The sequence below is a fragment of the Cetorhinus maximus genome, chromosome 6 (genome assembly GCF_964194155.1).
Source record: "Cetorhinus maximus chromosome 6, sCetMax3.hap1.1, whole genome shotgun sequence".
Lineage (NCBI taxonomy): Eukaryota > Metazoa > Chordata > Chondrichthyes > Lamniformes > Cetorhinidae > Cetorhinus > Cetorhinus maximus.
The window spans coordinates 90,356,149-90,378,828 of record NC_135884.1 but is presented as its reverse complement, the minus strand read 5'-3'; the positions used below and the strand labels follow the sequence as shown (position 1 = coordinate 90,378,828).

The window sequence follows — 22,680 nt, the reverse complement described above, 5'->3', positions numbered from 1 at the left end:
AGAGCTACCTTAGAATTTTTATCTACATCAACCAGACCATTTTCTTTTTTAAAGGGTTTAAATGCTATTTAACCCATACAAATTGTCAATATTATCTGTTTAGTTAATAACTTGATATAGTTAGGTTAGAAATTACTGTGGTTATAATAACAGCCAAGTACATAATGCACTCGTATGACACTACTTTATCTGTTTTTTTACAGAAGCGTTAACTCAATTAGAATAACTAGAATCAACTTGTCCCTGCATAACTAAAGTTCTACCACCACTGTTTCTTAGTATTGTAAACACAGTAATGTTTGTCAAATAAGTTTGGAGACAATATTCAGAGAAATATATATTACTCAGGTTGTTAGAGCTATAATTTCGACTCCAATTTCTTCTGTTCTTCTGATGCACCTAGTTTGTGCTGATTCTACAAATGTCAGCAGTTCGTCATCCAAATTACCATTTTTTAAATGTGGCAAACTAAATGTTGACAAACTATAAATAATGAGAAATCACAGCCAAATTCAGTGCTGTCCTCACCCAATGTCCAGGTATCACTAGAACTGACCCAATATAATGTCGCTGTATCATAAACCATTTTTGTCACTGCCATCTCCTTCAGCAGGCTACCTTCCATTGCAGTAGTTCACATCTGTCTCAAGGTGAATGCTCCTCTGCATCATTATATTACATAGCATTAGGAAGATTTTGCACAAACTGAAGATTCATTTTGCAGCTTTAAGTGATTTCAGCTGATTACCCACGGTCAAGCCTGGTGTCAGTTACCTCTTTCAAACAAATGAGGCACTATAGATAACTCAAAATGAAATCTTGATGTGTTGATGCTGGAAAGTTTTCTGTCAACTGAAGAATAAGACTTTGGGCACTGATTACAAGCTGTCCATTTGAGTATTACCCTTTCTGATTAGCATATGCCATCATACTGTGGCTAGATACCTACAGTTTAAATACAACCCAAGAATTTCAAAACCCATGAAAACTCGGCAGTTGTTCAGAAGCATTAATGAATCTGGATGACCCTATTATTACTCTGTCCTGGGTCTCATGAATGCAATTGAACATAGAACTATAGCAGCATGAGTAGGCAACTTGGCCCGTCAAGCTTGCTCTGCCATTCAAACAAATCATGGCTGATCATCTACCTCGATGCCATTTTGCTCCATTATCCCTATATCCCTTGATGTCATAAGTATCCAGAAATCTATCGATTTCTGTCTTGACATGTTCAATGATTAAGCTTCCACAGCCCTCTGGGTAGAGAATTCCAAAGATTCATCATCCTCTGAGTGAAGAAGTTCCTCCTCATCTCAGTCTTAAATGGCCTGCCCCCTATTCTGAGACTTTGTCCCCTGGTTCTAGACTCACCAGCCAGGGGAAACAATAAATGCTGGTCTAGGCAGCGACACCCACATCCGGTAAATAAATAAAATAAAACCTACATCTACCCGGTTACGCCCTATAAGAATTTTCTAAGTTGCAATGCGACCACCTCTCATTGTTTAAAACTCTAGAAAATACAGGCTCAATCATTCTTTGTAACACAATCCCACCTTTCCAGGGATTAGTCTGGTGAATCTTCATTGCACTGTCTCAATGCAAGCACCTTCCTTAGATAACGAGACCAAAACTGTAGGCAATTCTCCAGGTGTGGTCTTACCAAGGCTCTATACAATTGCAACATGACATTTTTGCACCTGTACTCAAATCCTCTTGCGATGTAGGCTAACATACCATTTGCCTTCCTAATTGCTTGCTGCATCTGCATGATAGCTTTTAGTGACTCATGAACAAGAACACCTAGGTCCGTTTGGACATCAACATTTCCCAACCTCTCACCATTTAAGAAATACTCTGCCTTTCTGTTTCTCCTACCAAAGTGGATAACTTCACACTTATTCACATTATATTCCATCTGTCATGTTCTTGCCCACTCACTCAGCCTGTCCAGATCCCCTTGATGCCTTCCTGCAGCCTCCTCACAATTTATATTCCTACTTAGTTTTGTGTCATCCGCAAATTTGGAAATATTACATTTGGTCCCCACATCCAAATCATTTATATAGATTGTGAACAGCTGTGGCTGCAGCACTGATCCTTGCAGTACCCCACTAGTAACAGCCATCCTGAGAATGACCCGTTTATTCCTACTCTTTGTTTTCTGTCTGTTAACCAATTCTCAGTCCATACCAGTATATTACCTCCAATCCCATGTGCTCTGCCATTATCCTACATTTGCACTAAGTGTGGCAGCGGGCGGAGAAAATGACGTTTTACCCACTGGCCGCAATAGCGGCTTCACATGGCTGTATCATCCCAAACCCGCCGCGTTAATTATGTATTCCTGTTAATGGGTGGGTGCTCATTCACCCACCATGCCATCACCTCGCCACTTGGTGCCATATTTGAAGTGCAGACATCTGCATGTATCTCAGTGCCTCCAGCCCAGGACTGCTGCACAGAAGACAGGATGACTCCAAAAGGCAAAAACATTGCAGTCCCCTGGGTTTAGTGATGTGTCCCTCGATCGCCTTTTGTAAGCCATGGAGGCCCACCGTGATGTCCGACACTGGCTGCAGGATGGGCAGCAACATCACTAATCTGGCTTGGGAGGCGGTGGCAGTGGTGGTCAGCAGCAACGACCTGCAAAAGAGGACAGCCACCCAGTGCCAAAAGAGGATGAATGATCTCCTTCGATCTGCCAGGGTAAGTCACTCTTCTCCTCACTCTCAACTCACACACTCACAAACCCATCACACATCCACAAGACCCTCACTCACTGCCAGTTCAAGGGACATTGTCATTCACTATCTCCCACACACCTTCATTGTCCTCATCCTGTCCATGGGACCACTCACCACCCACACATGCCAGGCATACTTAACATCTGGCCTGGCAGGCACCCTGCTTACACTCTTTCCATCTGTATTCATGCAGGACAAGCTGGCATAATACAAAAGGGAGAGGTCACAGACTGGTGGGGAATGCCTGAAATCAAGGTCATCACAAACTTTGAAAATAGAGCCATTCAGCTGGCTGGCAAGGATCTGGACCATTCCTGTGCTGACGGTGAGGTCGGCGGTGCTCTACCAAGTGAGGATCCAGCAGTGCAACATCCAACAGACAACCATGCTGTGAGTGATGCGTCCTGTTCCGCAGTCCACTGCAATACAATAATTATCTCTCCTTGCTTTTGCACGCATATCTGGGAAACAGCAAACAGAGTCCACATCCCAGGACCTCCAATCAAGCCCCGAAGAAAACACAGAAATGGAATCTGAAGGCACCCTCATTGAAGAACCGTCACAGTGCACACCCACACCCTCCACCAGTGCAGAGACACACACCTAGCTTTACAGTAGCCTCGGGATCACAATCTGGTGAGTACTTTGCACTGTCTGATCCACAGCAGGTGATGGCAGGGACTTCCCGGGCCCCTGGCACTTGGACGACTGCTGGAGACCAGAAGTTTGCTGAATCCGAATCAGGTGATGAGCCTGTGGACTTCGTCATGTCTCAGTTGCTGGAGCGTCAAAGGCAAGCTCAGGAACATCAGGAAGGGATGTCCGCTGCACTCCTCAGATTGCAAGGCATGATGGAGGAGTGCGTCCAACTTCAGGCTGAGGTGATAGCGCCAGCATGCCAACGCACCGAGGTCAACACTAGTAGGATGGCGGCTGCCATGGAGACTTTGGTCCAGGACATCGCTCCTGCACTACTGCTCGGGCTGAATTCCATTGCTGATGCCATAGTTGGCCTCCAACAGTGTGTATGCGAGAAGGGTGCAGGGCAGTTCGATCTCACTCCAGCTTCTCCTCCTGCTCAAGGAGTCAGCCAGTGATGCTTGGGCACCCATAGGGAGGAGACTCAGCAGGTGCACAGCCCGGGGCCATTCACCAAGATGCCTCTGGGAATGTCCAGCCCATCCAAATCCCCTCTTCCTTTGACTCCAGCAGCTCCAGCTCCACAGGTCGAGGAGAGTGCCACTGCCACACAGCAGGACCTCGAAAGCAGGCCAGGGCCCTCCAGGCCTGGGCCCTCCAGAGGACATCCATCAAGGTCATCACAGACAGGGCATAGCAGTCAGCAGGGTGCCTCCACCTCTGCTGTGGATGTCCGGGGAGCACCAAGACATAGCGGCAGGGGTTAGGAATGTTACGAAGATGTTGTTGCACAGCCTGGGCAAGGGTGTTAATCACTGGTAACATGATATTCACTATTGTAAATAAACTCTCAACAATGTCTCCCTGCCTATGGCTCCTTGTTCTGATGAGCAGTGTTTGTGTCACTCAGATGTGAAACCTTTCTGCACAAGATAAAGGCAAGTGTTCAGGTGTCCAGGGCGTCTTCCAGGGCTTTGTGCAGTCTCCAGACCAAAGTGATGGTCCAGCCTCACACTTCCTGGAAACATTAGTGATGACTGCACCTCGATGGTGTTTGTCATTGCTGCCAGAATGTCGTGGGCAGGCGTCACATTGTTCCATCATTCTCTCTGTGTGCTCTCAGACCCCATCTTGTCAGCATCTGTGACTGGTGACGCTGTGCTCCTGAATGGGTCAGGTGCTGAAGGCGGACAAAGGATTAGGTGCTTTTTAAGTTTCACGGCTGCATCTCCATGATATGACCCTCATCACAGAGCGCAAGTGAGCTGCCCTCGGCCAGACAGGAGTCAGACATTCTTTAGAAGCTATGTGAAGATCTATGGAGCGTCCTCACTGCATGTTGTCATCATCCTCCTGCAATCAGCGACTATTAGGGCCTCCACTGCGTCTCCATGACAGAATCATTAACATAGAGGGTATGTGCACTGCCATAAGCCAGAATGGAGTCAAATGTTCATAGATGCAATGTGAGCATCTTATGGTGTCTCCTCACTGCATGTCATCATCATCCTCCACAAATCTAGTAGCTATGAGGGCCTCTCGCGCGCGCCTGCCTTGTCTGGCCAGTACGAGGGCCTCATCGCTGTCATCATCGCCTTCAAGGACCTCCTCACCCTCATCGATGTCCTCCTCATTGGAGGCGATGTGCAGCTCCTCCATCTCCTCCTCAGCTAGCTCCTCTCCCTGTTGCAGCGCCAGTTTGTAAAGGGCGCAGCAGGCGACGATGATGCGTGACACCCTATGTGGACTATATTACAGGGCTCTGCCAGACCAGTCCAGGCACCGGAACCTCATTTTCAGCATCCCGATGTTTTGCTCCACCAAGTTGTGAGTTGCAGCATGAGCCTCATTATATCTTTGCCCTGCTGCAGTCTGAGGCCGCCGCATTGGGGTCATAAGCCACATCCCCCTTGTCCCCGAGCAGCCATCCTTGCAGTCTCTGTGGATCCCAGAAGACGTCAGGGATCTGTGACTGACTGAGATTGTAGGAGTCATGGACATTCCCTGGAAACTGTGCGCAGACCTGCAGGATGCATTTGCGGTGGTCGCACAATAGCTGCACATTCAGCGAATGGAAGCCCTTGCGGCTGGCATAGCTGACTGCTTGTTGCGATGGAGATCTGAACGCCACATGAGTGCATTCGATGGCACCCTGCACCTGTGGGAAACCCAAAATCTGGGCAAATCCAATCGCTCTTCCACCCTGGCTTTCCTCGTCCCGGGTGAAATGCCCTTGCGAAGAAGGCATCTGTGACCTCAAAGGAGGCACTTGGGTAAAAATTGAGCGTTGCAATCACCTTCGTGGCCAGGGGCAGTGGATGCCCTCCATGTCCCCATGGTGCCAAATCCTGCAGTAGCTGGCAGATGTGACCGACCAGTTTCCTAGACATGCACAGTCTTTAGCGACACGGGTTCTCAGTCATCTGCAGGAATGAAAGGTGTCTAGCTAGGCGTCTAGCAGTGGCTCTTCGGTGGCGTGTGCGGTAGACCTAGATGTCCCTTCTTCCTGAGGGTGTTGCTCCTCCCTCTGTGCAGCCAGGCACCTCCATTGCTCTCTTCTCTGTCGTCTGTGCTCTCAATACGCTATGAGGCATACAGCTAGTTCACCAGGCTCCATGGTCCTGATGTACTCCTCCTGCAGGATGAAAGAGAGAGACGCATGGGTTAGCTTGGGTGTTCTAAGAACATCTCTTGGTTAAGTCTGAAGGCTCCTTAATGCATTCCGGAAAGTGCTGGCCACTACTTGGATTGCCAGAATTAGCGCGCTGCATAGCTGCTCGAAACCCCACCCTCCTCCGCCCCACTCCAGCTGACCGATTCGCAGCAGCTTTGCCCACTGGACTGCATGCTGTGCTCTCAGCTAAGGTGCAGGCATTCTCCTAACCCACACTGCAAGGCTGTGCTGTCAGCTTGAACCATGGGGGAGACTGGTCCAAACCGAGATTTGCAAGGGGCTGTCAGTGCCTCCACCAGTTACTGTGCCTTGGCCAGCTTTAGCAAGAAGATTGTAAAATGTTCCCAGTCGTCCAACTGTTCTGCAGTCCACTAAAACACTTATTAGTTTGCAGTCTGTGCCCAAGGGGTGAAAAGTTCTGGAGTACTTGGTGGCACTTTCATGTCTCTGCGTTGCTTGAGTGGGCAGATAAGTTAGAGGCCCAACTCCACGCATGTTAACGTAGCTGCATCTGAACTGTCTCAGCTGCACAGGAACGGTCACTTTATACAAGGTTTCCCTAATGTGTGGCTGCTTCCCTCCCCTCCACCCTGTAGGCGCTTGTGCACTAATTTCAACCACAGGGCAGCCCTTGCCCCCTCCCCACAAGTCGCCTCAACAGCAGGGCAGCCCTTGAACCCCCCCAAAAGTCGCCTCAACGTTGAAGTCCAACAGGTGACCCTTGCGAGTGCTGCGCAATGTTACTGTGCACTCACATCCAAGTTATCCTCAAAGTGCAAGCCGCCAAGCGCACGCCTTATATAAGCTGTTGTGAAACACGTCGGTGTGTTTTCCTGCCAACGTGGGCAATTGATCCAGCAGGTGTAGGGGGTGGGGGTTGATGATTCCAGTGGGCTGGCCTCATAATGATATGCAGATGTATCACAATGAGGTTCCTGATGTCCGATGGTGGGAAACGTGGACCGCCATTGACGGGCTGAGCGGACGATTACAAACTGGTTTCACAACGTCGTGAAACCGATTTTTGACCTTCTTGACATATTGTCCACTCACATTGCTGAACACGCCCGATGTCAGTGGGCACAGAAAATTCTGTCCTTTGTTTACTATCCTCCTGTATGGGGCCTTATTGAAGACCTTCTGAAAATCCAAATACACCAAACCCACTGGTTCTCCTTTACCTACGCTACAAGTAACATCATCAAAAACTCCAACAGGTTTGTCAGACATGAATTCTCTTTCATAAATCCATGCTGACTTTGCCTAATCATGTCATTATTTTCTAAGTGTCTAGTTATCACATCCTTTATAATAGATTCTAACATTTTTCCTACTCCTGACATCAAATTAACAGGAATGTAGTTCTCCGTTTTCTCTTTCCCTCCCTTCTTAAATAGTGGGGTTACAATTGCTACTTTCCAGTCTGCAGGAACCTTTCCAGAATCAACAGAATTTTGAAAGATAACCATCAATGCATCCATTATCTCTATAGCCACCACCTTCAACACTCTGGCATGCAGCTGATTTGGTCCAGGAGATTGATCAACCTTCAATCCAATTAATTTTGAGTAATAACTCTTTATTAACACTAATTAATTTCAGTTCCTCATTTTCAGAAGTCCCTTGGTTCCCCAGTATTTCTGGGAGATTTTCTGCATCTTCCTCCGTGAAGACAGACAAAAAGCAATTGTTTGGTTTCTCCTATTACCCTGTTCTCCATTATAAATTCTCCTATCTCCACCTGTAATGGATCTATATTTGTCCTTGCTAATCTTTTCTTTTTCACAAACATAAAGAAGCTTTTATAGCCCACCTTTATATTTCTCGCTAGCTTGCATTCATATTCTCTTTGCCCTTTCTTTATCAGTTTCATGGTCCTTCTTTGCCGGATTCTAAATTGCTCCCAATCCTCAGACTTACTTCCTTTGATCTAGTGCAATCTTTAACTTCTTTTGTTAGCCACAGTTTGATTCACCTTTCCTGTTGATTTTTTGTATCTTAGAGGACCAAGCAATGCTTCTACACCAAGTAATACTTCTTTCAATACTAGCCATTGCCTGTCTACCATCAATACTTTGATGTATTTTCTCAATCCACCATAGCCAACTTGCCCCTCATATCTTCATAGTTTCTTTTGTTCAGATTTAAGACCCTAGTTTCAAAATGAACTATATCACTTTCAAACTTAGGGTGGAATTATCCCGGAATTGCACCGTGCGGTAGTGGGAGTGAAAAAAGATGTTTTACGGCTGGCCGCAAATGGCGAGTTTTCGCGCTGTATTGTCCACTTCCCGCCTCAGGAAACAAGCCACAGGAAATAAGTCACCTGGCTGGCAGGCAGCCTCTGAATCACCTGCCATGCTGTTACCTTGCCGTTTCCTCACGCTGGATGCCATATCTCAATGCTTGCAGCCCAGGACTGCTCCAGGACATGGCCCTGAAAGCCAAGCAGAGTTCAGTGACATGTCATTGGAATGCCTTTTGGAGGCCTGTTGTGATGTCCTCCACCTCTGCTTTGGCCGCAGGAGATCCAGCAATATCACCACTCTAGCTTGGGAGGCGGTGGCAGTGGTGGTCAGTGTCAATGCTTCACAGAAGAGGTTGGCTATTCAGGACAGAAAGGGGATGAATGATCCCATCAGTGCTATCAAAGTAAGGCAACCATCTCATCACTCTAAACTCACACACTCACAAGCCCATCACACATTCACTGGCATCTCACTCACTGCCAGCTCAAGAGACATCACCACTCACTCTCCCACACAAACACCCTCCATCTGGCCTCATCTCCTCTGGAGATGGCCTCCTCAGCTCTCACCATCTTGAGGCTACTTGAACAGATCAACATGTGCTCCCACACACGCTCTGGGATACCCCCTTCCCCAGTACAGCCCTCGCTCTGCAACCTCTTCCCTTGCCTGAGGCCACTACTCCCCCTTCCCCAAGGAAGACCTAGCACTGCAGCCATTGAAAAGCTGCCACCGCCTTACAGCTGATCTGGTAGGTAGAGACATGCCCGTGAGCCCCCTAAATGTGATATGGTGTTGTTTGAAAAACCTGGCACTGAGAACCATGAGTGCTGCCCAAAGCAGGGTAGGCAAACAAACCTCGAAGTCTCGAGCGAAGTGCAGCTAACCAGATGCATGTCGCTTATGTACAGTTGTCAAACACATCGGCATAATCCTGAATGATCCAGCGTGGGGAGATGATTCCGGCGAGCAGGGCTTATAATGAGATGCTAAAGTATTGAAATTAGGTTCCTGATGTGCAGTGGTGAGAAATGCAGCCCGCCACTGATGGGTGGAGTCAACGATCACAAACTGGTTTCACAACGGCGTATAACCGATTTTTGGTTTTCTTGTCATATTGTCCACTCGCCCACCATGACGCCCACGCCAATGGGAGCAGAAAATTCCAGCCCTAATGCAAAATTCTATCATTGTATGGTCACCATTTCCTAAAGGCTCCTTCACAGCAAGGTTTTTAATTTGCCCTTTCTCATTACATTATACTAAATCTAAAATAGTCCGATACTTAGATGATTGTTCAACCCACCTCGTACACACTCCAGAATTCATCCTCCATAGCATTAATGCTAATTAAGTTTATCTAGTCTATATGTAAATTGAAGTTGCCTATTATTGCTATATTACCCATGTTACATGCAGCTCTACTTACTGAATTTATACTGTGCCCAACATTATCATTGCAGTTTGAAGGCTTATAAACGACTTCCACCAATGTTTACTGCCCCTTGCTGTTTCTTAACTCCACCCAAACTGAAACAGCACTACCCCACCTCATTTTCCTTTTTGCCTATCCTTCCTAAATGATAAATACCCTTGGATATTCAGTTCCCAGTCTTGGTCACCTTGTAACCACATAATGACAATTAAATAATACCCATTTTGAATGTGGTGGAATGAGTGATGCATGTGCAGTTTTGATTGCAGAGTCCTTAGTGTGAAAACAAATAGGTGAAATTACCATGACAATGGCAGGCAAAGACTGTAATTCCTGAAAGGTACTCAGCATAGGACAGATCAAGAGCACACCTGTGTCAGATGAAAGCAACAGAAGCACAATTGCTCTGCTAAGACCAAGTTATTGGTCTATAAATTCTCTGGAAAAAAGATATTCTGCTCTTCCAAAGTCTCATTCTTTCTTTAAATAATCCACTGCTGAAACACATTAGCAACTAAAATGAACACTCCATGGACTAGATTTACGTGCCCCGTTGGACATGTTTTCACGAGGGAGCACATAAAATAGGTCAGGTGGCAGGCCCACCACCATCCTGCACACCCCTCAAACTGTCCCACATGATACGCTATGTGGGACGGCGCTGAAATCGGCATCTTGCCTGCCATATGTAAATAAATTATTTATGGTCTATTAGACTTGTTAGCAAGTCTATTGATCTGGACAATACACTGCCCACTCCATAATACGACTGGCATGGGTAGGCAGGCAGGAGTGAGCAGGCTGTTTTTTATGGCCTACATGAAAGAAGGCAGGAAGCAAGAGGTCAGCTTATTCGATGAGTGCCATCTGTGCACCAGGGACACCCTCCAAAAATATAACATCCACTTCCTTCTGCGCAATTTGCCCTCCAAAACCCAGTCCCCACCCATCTCTTCTCCTCTCCCTGGGCTCCAGGATCTCTCCTCACCCTAAAATCTCAGGACTTGCCTTTCTGGGCAGCCGTCCATCTTCTTCATGCTCCTTCTTGGCTGGCAGCGCCCGAGGATGGGAGTTCCTCCAACTGAGGGGCAGAAGTCCTACTCTCATCCACTTTAACTCGCCTGCAGCATGTTATGGCTGTTGGGAAGGCTTCTTCTGGGCGTGTCAGCTTCTGACTGACTTTCCTTTGGGGGAGGGGGAAACAAGCAGCCTGCACCCTCCTCCAGCCCACCCCCCCACCCCCCAATAAAATGCAGTTCATCTGACATTTCTTGAGTCACAAATACAGTGTGCGCACTGAGCAATATCATATCAATGCTTAGACCAGCGGAACAAAGTTCTGACATGATCAAAGTAGCAAATCACACAACTTAAACATTATACTTGAAGTCAAAACATCTATCCCAGAGTCTCAGGTGTCTATTAAGTTAAGGTTACAACCTCTTCCTCAATGCAATAGCTAGTATTGCACTCTCTCTATTACAGCAATATCCTTGTACAAGAAAATAGTAGATAGACATAATTATGCAGAATTCCAAAAATTATCTTTAATGTCTCTAATACAAATGTAAACTACTCTGGGAGCAATGGTTAAAAGTTGCACTTCACTTACTTTGTGTGTCTCTTTTGAAAAAGATTTGTAGCTGTTGCTTCCTGTTCACAACTAGCACAAAACCAACAGTTTTTGCATTGTCCTTATTTTGTCTCCTCAGATTTGTTGCCTTACAATTCCACTCCATATGTTGCATAGGCTGTGACTATTTCTGAGGACTGTGAAGAGGTGGCAAGGGGATAGGAATCCACTGTTAAAGAGCAAATTTTGTTTTCAGTCATAGAAAAGTATCAACCCACAAAAGTGAGCCCACGGTCTGCTGCCAAGTGGACCTGCCATCAGATCCTCCCCATGGACCTGCTTAGAGGCATCTCATGCTTTTGGGAAGTTATGTCATGGTAGATAAAGGGACATGCCAAACACAAAGGGAGATGCTAACCTTGTAACACTTCCACCTCATAATGGCAACATTTCAGAGCTTTAAAGTGAAGAGTCTGCAATATTCAAAGTGTGACCAGATTCACACCAGTATGGTAGCTTGCATGTTAAGTAGTTGGTCTGGGCACAGTTACTTGAGCAAAACGGTCTCCAGTCAATCTATTCATTACACTGGCACATGACCATCAATCCTCTTCACTCTGCTGTAGACTGTAGCCTTTCTCAGAGATATAAGGACATCATTGGAGTAATACTGCAAAGGAGGGAAAGGTGAAAGGGTGGGAGGTGAGAGGCACCTGTTTGACTTGTCTCTTAGAACTGAGATGAATAGCCTTTGAAAGAAAGACTTGAATTTATATAGTGCCTTTCACATTCTCAGGATGTCCCAAAGTGCTTTACAATGAGGCGCTTTTGAAGTGTAGTCACTGCTGTAATGTAGGAACTGCGGTAGCCAATTTGTCCACACCCAGCTCCTACAAAGGGCAATGAGTTAATGGCGTTTGTGTGTTGATATTGACAGAGATATAAATATTGGACAGGCCAGTGGGGATAACCCCCCTGCACAATCCAGCAAAGAACAAATCCATGCATGATCCAGCAGCCTTAAATCTGAAAAACACAAGAGAGAAATCTTTTTCTTAGAGACACAGATATATATCTGAAAAAACTGTGTATTATAACTATTTGAGTTGTGCAGTTTTACAACATTTCTGCAAGTACAATGTAATAATGGATACTGGACTGGGATATATTTATGTGTACATTTCATCTAGTTGATGGTACTTAGATGATGGTACCTTAGACTCTAGTGGTGATAACTTTAACTGTATTATATATTTTCCTGCAGAGTAATATTTACCTATGAAATTTTCCTATTGTAAGAGGTGTTTATTCTTCTCATCTTCAATGCCTTTAAATTCCCCTCCAAGACATTCTTTCAGACTCAATTCACATATCGGTTGAGCTCTTCAGCATAGCGCTACTCAAATTCCTGGTGGGCTTCTAGCTCAATCTGATTTGATATTCATTTTTCCTGCAGACCTTGAAGATAGCTTGATGAAAGTGCAATTCTGTTCTTACAATACTGTGCATTCAATAAGTGTGCATTCACAGAAAGCACCATCATAAAACGAGGTAAAACAGGTATGAAGCAAATGTAGCAACATTCAACAATATGGTCCTTCCTGCTAATCTGCCTGGGTGTAAGAAGCTTCCCCATGCATTGGAATAGCAGGGTTAACTGATTTCATTACTGTAATCGTACTCAACAATAATAAACAAATAATTTTCATTCCATTAATCATTATCAAGTTGAGACTTAATCTAAGCGTGACTACAGACCTAGATGGGCAGACCACATTATATTGCAATAGTTTCTGCCTTGCTTAAACTATTTGGATCCACCCCATATTAATTAACTTCATTGTGGGTCCAAAGCCACTGGTATTAAAATGTTAATTATCCAGTTAAACCTCAGCTGTGAAATGAAATGTATAATAAAAATAATAAATACTGGAAATACTCAGCAGGTCAGGCAGCTTCTGTGGGGAGAGAAATAGAGTTAGGCCAGGATCTCCCGGTTGGCAAATGGGAGGGGGGGGGTGGGGGCGGGGCCTGCTCGCTGACACGTAAAATGACACGGGATGACATCAGACAGAACTCCCGACGTCATCCCGCCTTATTTCAATTTTCAGGTCGGCGGGGGTTCAGCAGAATCAGTGTGTGCCCGCTGACCTGTCAATGGCCAATTGAGGCCATTGACAAAGTAGTTAAAGTAATTAATGGACCTGCCCGTCCAACCTTAAGGTTGGCGGGCAGGCCAGGAGCCCTGGCGGGCTTAAGAAAAAGCATGAAACCTCATCCATGGGCGGGATAAGGTTTCATGTAGGCAGCACTTTGCCTCAGGGAAATGAGTGTGCTCTTTCGCGCGCATGCGCAAAACAGCGTACTCTTGGCTCAGGGAATCCACCACCCCCGCCCGCACAGGGAGCGTATAGTGCTTCTTTGCGGACGTCACGCTGGGCGGGCCTTAATTGGCCCACCCACGTAAAATGGCGGTGTGCCCCAATTGGGGGCGCCGATTGGAGGCGCACCTCCATGTGACCGCTCCTAAACTTCCCCCCCACAACAGGGGCAAAATTCTGCCCTTAATGTCTCAGGTCAAAGATTTTTCATCAGAACTGGGAAAAGTTAGAAACATAAGAAGTTTTAAGCAAGTGAAAGTTGGGACAGTTGAATGAGAACAAAAGGGAAGATCTGTAATAGAGTGAAAGACAGGAGAGATTAAATGACAAAAGAGTTGGTGGTTTAAGGCCAAAGGGAGTGGTAACGGGACAAGTGAAAAAACAAAAGATGGGTCTAGAGGAGGCGTGAATGGCAGATTGATGAACAGCTGATGTCCGAAAACAAGAACAAGAGAAAAATATGAGTAAAACCAAAACTTGCAAAGAAAAAGAAACAAAATAGAAACAGAGATTAGAACCTGAAATTGATTAATTCAATGTTGAGTCCGGAAGACTGTTAGGTGCCTGATCGAAAAATAAGGTGCTGTTTCTTGAACTTACGTTAAGCTTCATTGGAACACTGCAGGAGGCCAAGGACAAAGAGGTCAACATGAGAGCAAGGTGGAGAATTAAAGTGACAGGGGACAGGAAGCTCGGGGTCACATTTGCAGACTGAATGGGGGTGTTCCACAAACCAATCACCCAATCGGCATTTGACCTCCCCAATGTACAGCAGACCATATTGTGAGCAGTGAGTATGGTATACTAAATTGAAAAAGTACACATAAGTTGCTGTTTCCTTTGGAAGTAGTGTTTAGGGCTTTGTGTAGGGGAAGATCTGTTTGGTGGTGACAGTCAGAAAAGATATTCTTGCCCCGCTTAAATGCGTTCTTCCATCTCAACTCTATTTTTTCTCCCCTTGTCCAATCTCTTCCCATCTACATCCATGAGTCTACCTATATCCTCCATTTAACAGTTTCTAAGTTCCTGGCCCTAATCATCTCCTCTACGCCAAAAAGAAAGACTAGCCTTCGTATAGTGCTTTTCACTGGACGACTCAAAGGCAGGGGTGGGATTTTTGGCCTCACCCACCACCAGGATTATCCAGTCCCCCTGAAAGTCAAGGACTTTTGGCTGGGCCGCCAAATCTCCTACTCCCAGTCTTACCACAACAGGGCTGTAAAATCCTGGCTAAAGCATTTTACAGTCAATTACCTATTTTTGAAGTGCAGGCACTGAAGTTGTAATGTAGCAAACACTGCAGCCAATTAGTGCACAGCAATCTCCTACAAACATAAAATGTGATAATGGCCAGATAATCTGTCTTTGTGATGTTGATTGGGGGATAAATATTGACCAGGTCTTCAGGAATAGCTCCCCTGCTCTTCTTCAAAATAGTGCCATAAGATCTTTTACATTCACCTAAGCAGGCAGATTGGGCCTCATTTTAACAGGCCATCCAAAAGATTGCATCTCCAACGGTGCAGCGCTTCCTCAATGCTGCACTGGAATGTCAGCCTTGATTTTTGTGCTCAAGCCCTGGAGTGCCTGAACCTTGTAACTCAGATGTGGACACAGACTATAAACTCAGTCACAGTTGACAGTATGGGTATTTAATCCCTCTACATGCCCATCACCCTTTTGCTCACATCAAGACTCCACACTCCTCCTACAGATTTGGGAGTAAAAAAATCTCCACCCACCCCCTCAATGCGACAATTGTAACTATCTACAAGAAGGGAGATAAATCATGCTACGTAAATTATTGAAGTATTTCCCTCTTGCCCAAGCAAAGGGAAATCCTGACACGCATTCTCCTGAATCACCTGCTTCTAGTGGCTGAGGAAATCCACAGAGAACACAGTTTGGCTTTAGACTATCCAGAGGAGCCTCAGACATGGCCAGACAAATCCAAGAAAAATGTCGAGAACAATATCAGGAATTCTTCATTGCATTCATCGACCTGACCAAAGCATTTGACTCAGTAAATCGTGAGGCTTTGTGGATTATGATCCAAAAATTTGTTAGTCCAAGAAATTTCATCACAATCCTGCAATTGTTTCATGATGAAATGACTGCAACTGTCTTGAGTGAGAGATCTGAAACTGACAGCCTTCAAATCCAGACCAGGATCAAGCAAGGCTGTGTGATAGTCCCCATACTATTTACAATCTACCTGACAGTGGCTATTCACCTCATCAAAGGTCAACTGCCTTCTGGGGTCAGTATTAAATACCATCCAGATGGAAAACTTTTTAACCTCTTTCATCTCCATGCCAAAACTAAACTGACCACCATAGACATACTGCAGTGTCATGGCCTATCCTGCACCAGATTTGCAAGCCATTCTAGGTCGCTTCAATTCTGTAAACAAGAAACTTGGCCTATTCTTGTACATTCAAGAATATATCAACCCATATATCAACCCACAACTGGTCGGCCAAGTATTCCACCCCCACCATATATGCTGAAGGAGAGACTCTGGAATATATTGAGCACATCCCGTATCTTGGCAGCGACCTCTCACAAAAGGCCATCATTGATGAGGAGATCTAACACTGGACCAGCTGCGACAGCCCAGCGTTCTACAAACTACAGCAGCGAGTGTTTGTCAACAAAGACCTCCACAGTCAACAAAAGTCCTAGTATACAGGGCAGTTGTAATCACCACACTCCTGTACAGCAGTGAGACCTGGGCTGTGTGTCAGCGACACATAAGAGCGCTAAAGAAATTCATCAGTAATGCCTGCACTGCATTTCCAGATTCAATGGAAGGATCATTGAACAAATGCTAGTGTCCCTCTTGAAGCCAGATTCACAAGCATTCAGGCAAAACTCCTGCAAAATCAACTACGATGGACTGGTGCTGTGACTGGATGGTTAAAAACCATCTCTCCCTCAATAACCAACATTCCAGGGGAGGACAAAGAAAACACTTCAAAGACGCTCTGAAGCTCTCCTTGAAGTGCAGCACTATTGACATTAATGACTGGGAGGAGCTTGCTACCAATCATTCAGAATGGTGACAACTTGTTCATCAAGCTGCATCATGCTTTGAGTCACAACATCTTAATGATGAAGTCATCTGGCAGCAGCAGAGAAGAAAAGGAAGCAAATCCTACACTTTGGATCCCATTACATCGGGGGACATCCTGCCCATGTGCCCAAAGATACGTGGGTTGAGAAATGGCCTGTTAAGTCACATGAAGATCCATAGCAGGAACTTACAACCCTGAGTAGATGTCATCCTCAGATTAAAGGACAGCGTCACCGCTGACCTCCATCATCCACAAGGATTTTCTGAGGACTCTCCATTTCATCCCTAAATGAAAGCCCAGCCTTTCTCCATTCATCTCTACCCTCCAGGTGACCGACCTTTTTTTTTATTCTTGTGGGCATTGCAGGCAAGGCCGGTATTTGTTACCCATCCCTAATTGACCTTGAATTGAGTGGCTTGTGAGGCCTTTTCGGAGGGCGGTTAAGAGTCAACCACATTGCTGTGGGTCTGGAGTGACTTGTAGGTCAGACCAGGTAAGGATGGCAAATTTCCTTCTCTAAAGGACATTAGTGAACCAGATGAGTTTTTACAACAATTGACGATGGTTTCATGGTCACCATTACTGAGACCAGCTTTTAATTCCCAATTTATTAATTAAATTTAAATTCCACCAGCTGCTGTGGTAAGATTTGAACCCATGTGCCCAGAGCAATAGCCTGGGCTTTGGGATTACTAGTCCAGTGACATTACCACTACAGCACCATTCTTGCAACATCTCCTTTAACTCCACTCACTTTCTCTGACTCTTCCCTTCCTTGACTTCTCTGGCCAGGATTTTCCAGCCCTGTCGTGGCGGGACCCGTGGTGCGCAGGGCCGGAAAATCTGGCCATCTGTTTCTATTTCTGGGAATAGACAATCAATAAATATTCATTATAAGCCCACAGATTCCCACAGTTACCTCGGCTACACTTCCTCACACACTGCTTCCTGTAAGGACTCCATTCCATTCTCCCTGTTTCTCTGATTCCGTCACATCCGTTCTGGTGATGCAACTGTTGTACCAACTTTTCTGATATGTCTTCTTTTTCCCTCGACCAAGGGTTCCTCCCACCCTCAAATATGTCCATCCCATTTCCTGCACTTCTACTCATATCCCTTCCCCTCCCTCATGGTGTTCTCCTTGTCCTCACCTTCCACCCCACCAGCCCTCACATTCAATGGATTATCCTCTGCCATTTCTGCCACTTCCAGTATGATGTCACCATCAAACATGTCCTTCCCTCTTCTTTCAGCATTTCAAAGGGATTGTTCCCTCCTCAATCATCCCAACACCCTCTTCCCTTCCCGCAGCACCTTTCCATGCCAGCAGAGGAGATGCAGAGCCTCCCCTTTTTTCTTCTCTCGCCTCACCAAAGGCTCCAACCACTCCTTCCAAGAGAAACAATGATTTACATGTACTTATTTTAATTTATTATACTGTATTTGTTGCTCACAATGCAGTCTGCTACACAATGGGGAGACCAAACTCTGGAGAAGAATCATAAGGACTCGAAACATTAGCTCTGTTTTTTTTTCTCTCCACAGATGTTGTCAGACCTGCTGAGTTTTCCCAGCATTTTCTGTTTTTGTTTCAGACCAAACATATGTTGGATGACCAATTTATTGAACACCTCTGTTCCATCTGCATACGTGATCCTGAGCTTCTGGTTGCCTGTCATATTTTAATTTTCCACCTTGGCTTCATGCTGACTTTTCTTTACTTGGCCTCCTGCAGTGTTCCAATGAAGCTCAACATAAGCTCAACGAATAGTACCTCATCTTTCAATTGGGTGCTTTACAGCCTCCTGGACTCACCATTGTGTTCAACCTTTTCAGATAGTAATCTCTGCCCCCATTTTGTTTCTTTTTCGTTTGCATATTTCAGATTTACTTTAATTTTCCTCTGATCTTTTCTCTCAGACAGCACCCACTTATTATTCTTCCATTCTTCTCTAGACACATCTTTTATTTCTTTCTTTATTCCGTTCGCACTCTCTTTATCCTTGTACCAACTCTTTTGTCAGTTAATCTCTCCTGTCTTCCACCCTATCACAGATCTTCTGTTTTGTTCTTATTGCACCCTCTTGCTTAAAACTTATTGCATTTCTAACTTTCCCAGTTCTGATCAAAGGTCAGAATCTGAAACGTTAACTCTATTTTTCTCTCTCCATAGAAGTTACTCGACCTGCTAAGTATTTCTAGCATTTTCTGTTTTTATAAAAATTTCCAGCACAAGGAGTATTTTGCTAATGCATAAATGAAAATCTGTGTTGTTTAAACAAAAATCTACATGGATGTAGATTATTCACATGGCATTAAAGTACAAGTTCAAGTTGCAGATAGGTAGACTATCTTCCTTACTAGTTATTTCACCATAACATTTTTGATCCATTAGAATTAAACATTACATTCATCCAGAAGATTAGATTTAATTCATGTTCTACTGTGACGCCTGCACAATGTTTGCCAAACCAATCTCCAAAAAAAGCTAATTTAATAAATGAAAACTTGCTGCTGTAGAATGCATTATTTTGTCAATACACTGGATACATTTTTGCCTTGTTGTCTGGGCATTAAAACTGAAAAGAACAGAAGTAGAATCTTGGGGTTGGGGGGCTGGTGGGGGGAAGGTGGGGAGCTGAGGTGGTGGACAGTGAGTATATGGCAATCGAACATGCCAGTATCGTCCTGGTGACAAATTGAAAACCTACTCCAGTATGTCTATTTAAGAACTCCTCTATATTGAGATCAAAAAAAGGAAACATTGGAAAAATATGCTTGGAGCAAGGATGTATTTCTACCAAATACACTGTTTGCAAGATTTCAATCTTACCTGTTGTATCAGTCCAATAAAAAGATGAATCAAAAAAATCTGGAACACAGGAGAAACTTTTAACAGATTATCAACTGAATACCATTTTTCAAGAAGAATAAATAAAGTTTGAAGATAGTGGTAACATTGTAACTGTTCATCTCACCAATGTTACTGCTTTTCACTATCACGGTGCCACTCTGAATGACTGCTTTTAAAGAAACAATTATTTTTAGAGGGAAAAAGACAATTATTCCGAGTTCAGTAAAGCAACACATGAAAATAGAACCCTCCGTCTGAATATTTCCGAACAGTTTACAAAAATTAAAGAGGATACTTAGCTATTCCTATGAGCATGCACTTTCTGTTCAAATTTGAATCATAAGCAGAATTTTCCGGCCCCATGGGAATCAGGCATCATGGTGGGCAGGGGAGCAAGATGGGCAAAAATTGGTGTCACACCATCATGAAGCCAGTTTGTGATCGTCTGCTCCATCCATCAATGGCGGGCTGATATTGCTGCCGCCGCATGTCGGGAACCTAATTTTAATACTTTAGCATCTCATTATAAGCCCTGATCGGCAGAATCATCTCCCCATGCTGGATCATCTGGGCATCAATCACGCCGATGTGTTTCACAATTGTAAATAAGTGACATGCACCTGGCGAGCTGCACTTCACTTGGCACTTTTAGGTTTGTTTGCCTACCTTGCTTCAGGCAGCACTCATGGTCATCAGCGCCAGGCTTTGAGGGCAGCACCACATCACTTTTAGGGGGGCTCATGGGCAGGTTTCTACCTACCACACCAGCTGTAAGTTGGGGGTGGCTTTTCAACAGCTGCAGGGCTAGGGTTTGCTTGGGGAATGGGGAGAAGTGGCCTCAGGCAATGGGAGAGGCTGCAATGCGAGGGCTATACTGGGGAAGGAGGGTATCTTAGGCTGTGTGTGGGGTCACGCTGATCTGTGCGAGTGGCCTCAAGATGGTGAGGGCTGAAGAAGCAGTTTCCAGAGGAGATGAGGCCAGATGGAGTTTGAGGGTGTGTGTGAGGGAGAGTATGGTGATGTCTCTTGAGCTGGGCAGTGAGTGAAATGCCAGTGAATGTGTGATGGCCTTGTGAGTGTGTCAGTTTAGAGTGATAAGGTGGTTGCCTTACCTTGGCGGCACGGATGAGATCATTCATCCGTTTTCTGCACTGGATGGCCGACCACTCGTGTGCAGCATTGGCACTAACCACCTCTGCCACCGCCTCCCAAGCCAGAGTGGCGAGACTGATGGGCCTCCTGCAGCAGAACATGGTAGAGGACATCAGGACGGGCCTCCACAGCATCCAGAGGGTGTCGCAGGTATGTGTCACTGAATCGGGGGGCTGCAGTCTTCTTGGCTTTTGGGGCCATGCCTTCACTGGAGCAGTCCTGGGCTGCAAGCACTGAGAAGTGTGCATGTGGCTGCAGTTCAAATATGGTGCCCTATGTGAGGAAGCAGTGTGGCGGGCAAATCCGAGGCCGCCTGCCAACGAGGCAGCATGTTTCCTGTGGCTGCATAATTAATGAGGCAGGAATGGGATAATACAGCGCAAAAACCCGCCACTGCAGCTGGCAGGTAAAACGACTTCTTTCCCGCCCACTACCTAACTTCATGCAATTCTGGGATGATTCCGCCCATAGAATGGTTAGAGCACAGAAGGAGACCATTTAGCCCACTGAGGCCTTGCCGTCTCTGCAAAAGCAACTCAGCTAGCCCCACTCCCCCGCCCTTTCACCACTGCCCTGCAAATTTTCTTTCTTCAAATGGTTATCCAACCCACTTTTGAAAGCCCCGATTGTATCTGCCTCTACCACATTCTCAAGGAAGGATGTGAAGGCTTTAGAGAGGATGCAGAAGAAATTTACGAGAATGGTTCCAGGAATGATACACTTCAGTCACGTGGCTAGATTTGAGAAGCTGGCGTTGTTCTCTTTGGAGAAGAGAAAGTTGTGAAGAGGTGCTATATATATATATATATATATAATATATATATACCAATAGAGGTGCTCAAATCATGAGATGTCAAAATAGAGTAGAAAGAACAAAAATGTTCCTATTGGAAGAAAGATTGAGAACCAGAAGGTGGTTTAAGGTGATTGGCAAAAGAATCATGGTGATATGAGGAAAAGTGCTATGCTGCAAGTGGTTATGATCTGGAATTCAATATAGAAGTTAAGAACTTACAGAAGTAAATTCGGGTAGTGTTAGGAGAACTCTATATATTAACAATGTGATGAGATATTTATTGAAAATGGGTGCGGATTCTCACGCTACATTTTGCAAGCTAGTGCAAGTGAAGGTAGGTGGGAATGTTATGTGTGGATAAAGAACAATTTTTACTTATATCACTTGTTTGACTTTTAAACTCAAAGGCAACTTCATGATTATTATTATTCCCAATTAACACATGCAGAACGCAAACACATGCTGGGGTGGGGGGTGGGGTAAGGCAGCACAGACTGGGGGATGTGGGGCAAGGCAGCGTAGACTGAAGGAAGTAAACAAGCAAATACCGGGGGAGGGGTATGGTGACGGAAGCAGCCACACAATTTGAAAAACTTGTCAAAAGTGAGCATTTTTCCACAGCTGAGACTGTTCAGCAGCAGCTCCATTGGCATGCTTGGAGTTGGGCCTCTGAAGCTTTTCTATCCACTCTAGCAATGCAAAAGCATGAAACAGCCACCAAACGCTCCAGAACTTTTCACCCCTCGGGCGCAGACTGCTCACAGTCCCTTGCAATGTCTTTATTAAGGTATGGACAAGTATCCATCATGGTTCAAGCTAACAGCGCAGCCTTGCAGTGCGGGTTAGGAGAACGCCTGCACCTGAGCTGAGGGCACAGCATGCAGTCCAGTGGCCGAAGCTGCCACCAGTCAGTCAAGTGGAGTGGAGCAGAGGTGGGCACTACACATTGGCCATCCAAGTGGTGGCCAGCACTCTCCTGCATGCATGAAGGGGCGGGCCTTCAGACTTAAACAAGAGTGGTTCTTAGCATACATATGCTAATCCATGCATCTCTCTTTTTGATCCTGCAGGAGAACATCAGGATCATGGAGCCTGGTGAT

The 22,680-nt window shown here is 45.4% G+C and overlaps 1 protein-coding gene across 1 annotated transcript in view; it reads right to left on the bottom strand.

The window, feature by feature from the left end:
- LOC144681421 (diacylglycerol O-acyltransferase 1-like) overlaps positions 1-22,680 on the bottom strand; it is a 227,821-nt gene that overhangs the window by 28,977 nt on the left and 176,164 nt on the right. Inside the window, exon 3 of the mRNA XM_078543013.1 lies at positions 19,612-19,650. Within this exon, the coding sequence (XP_078399139.1) occupies positions 19,612-19,650 (39 nt within the window). The remainder of the gene's footprint in view (positions 1-19,611; positions 19,651-22,680) is intronic.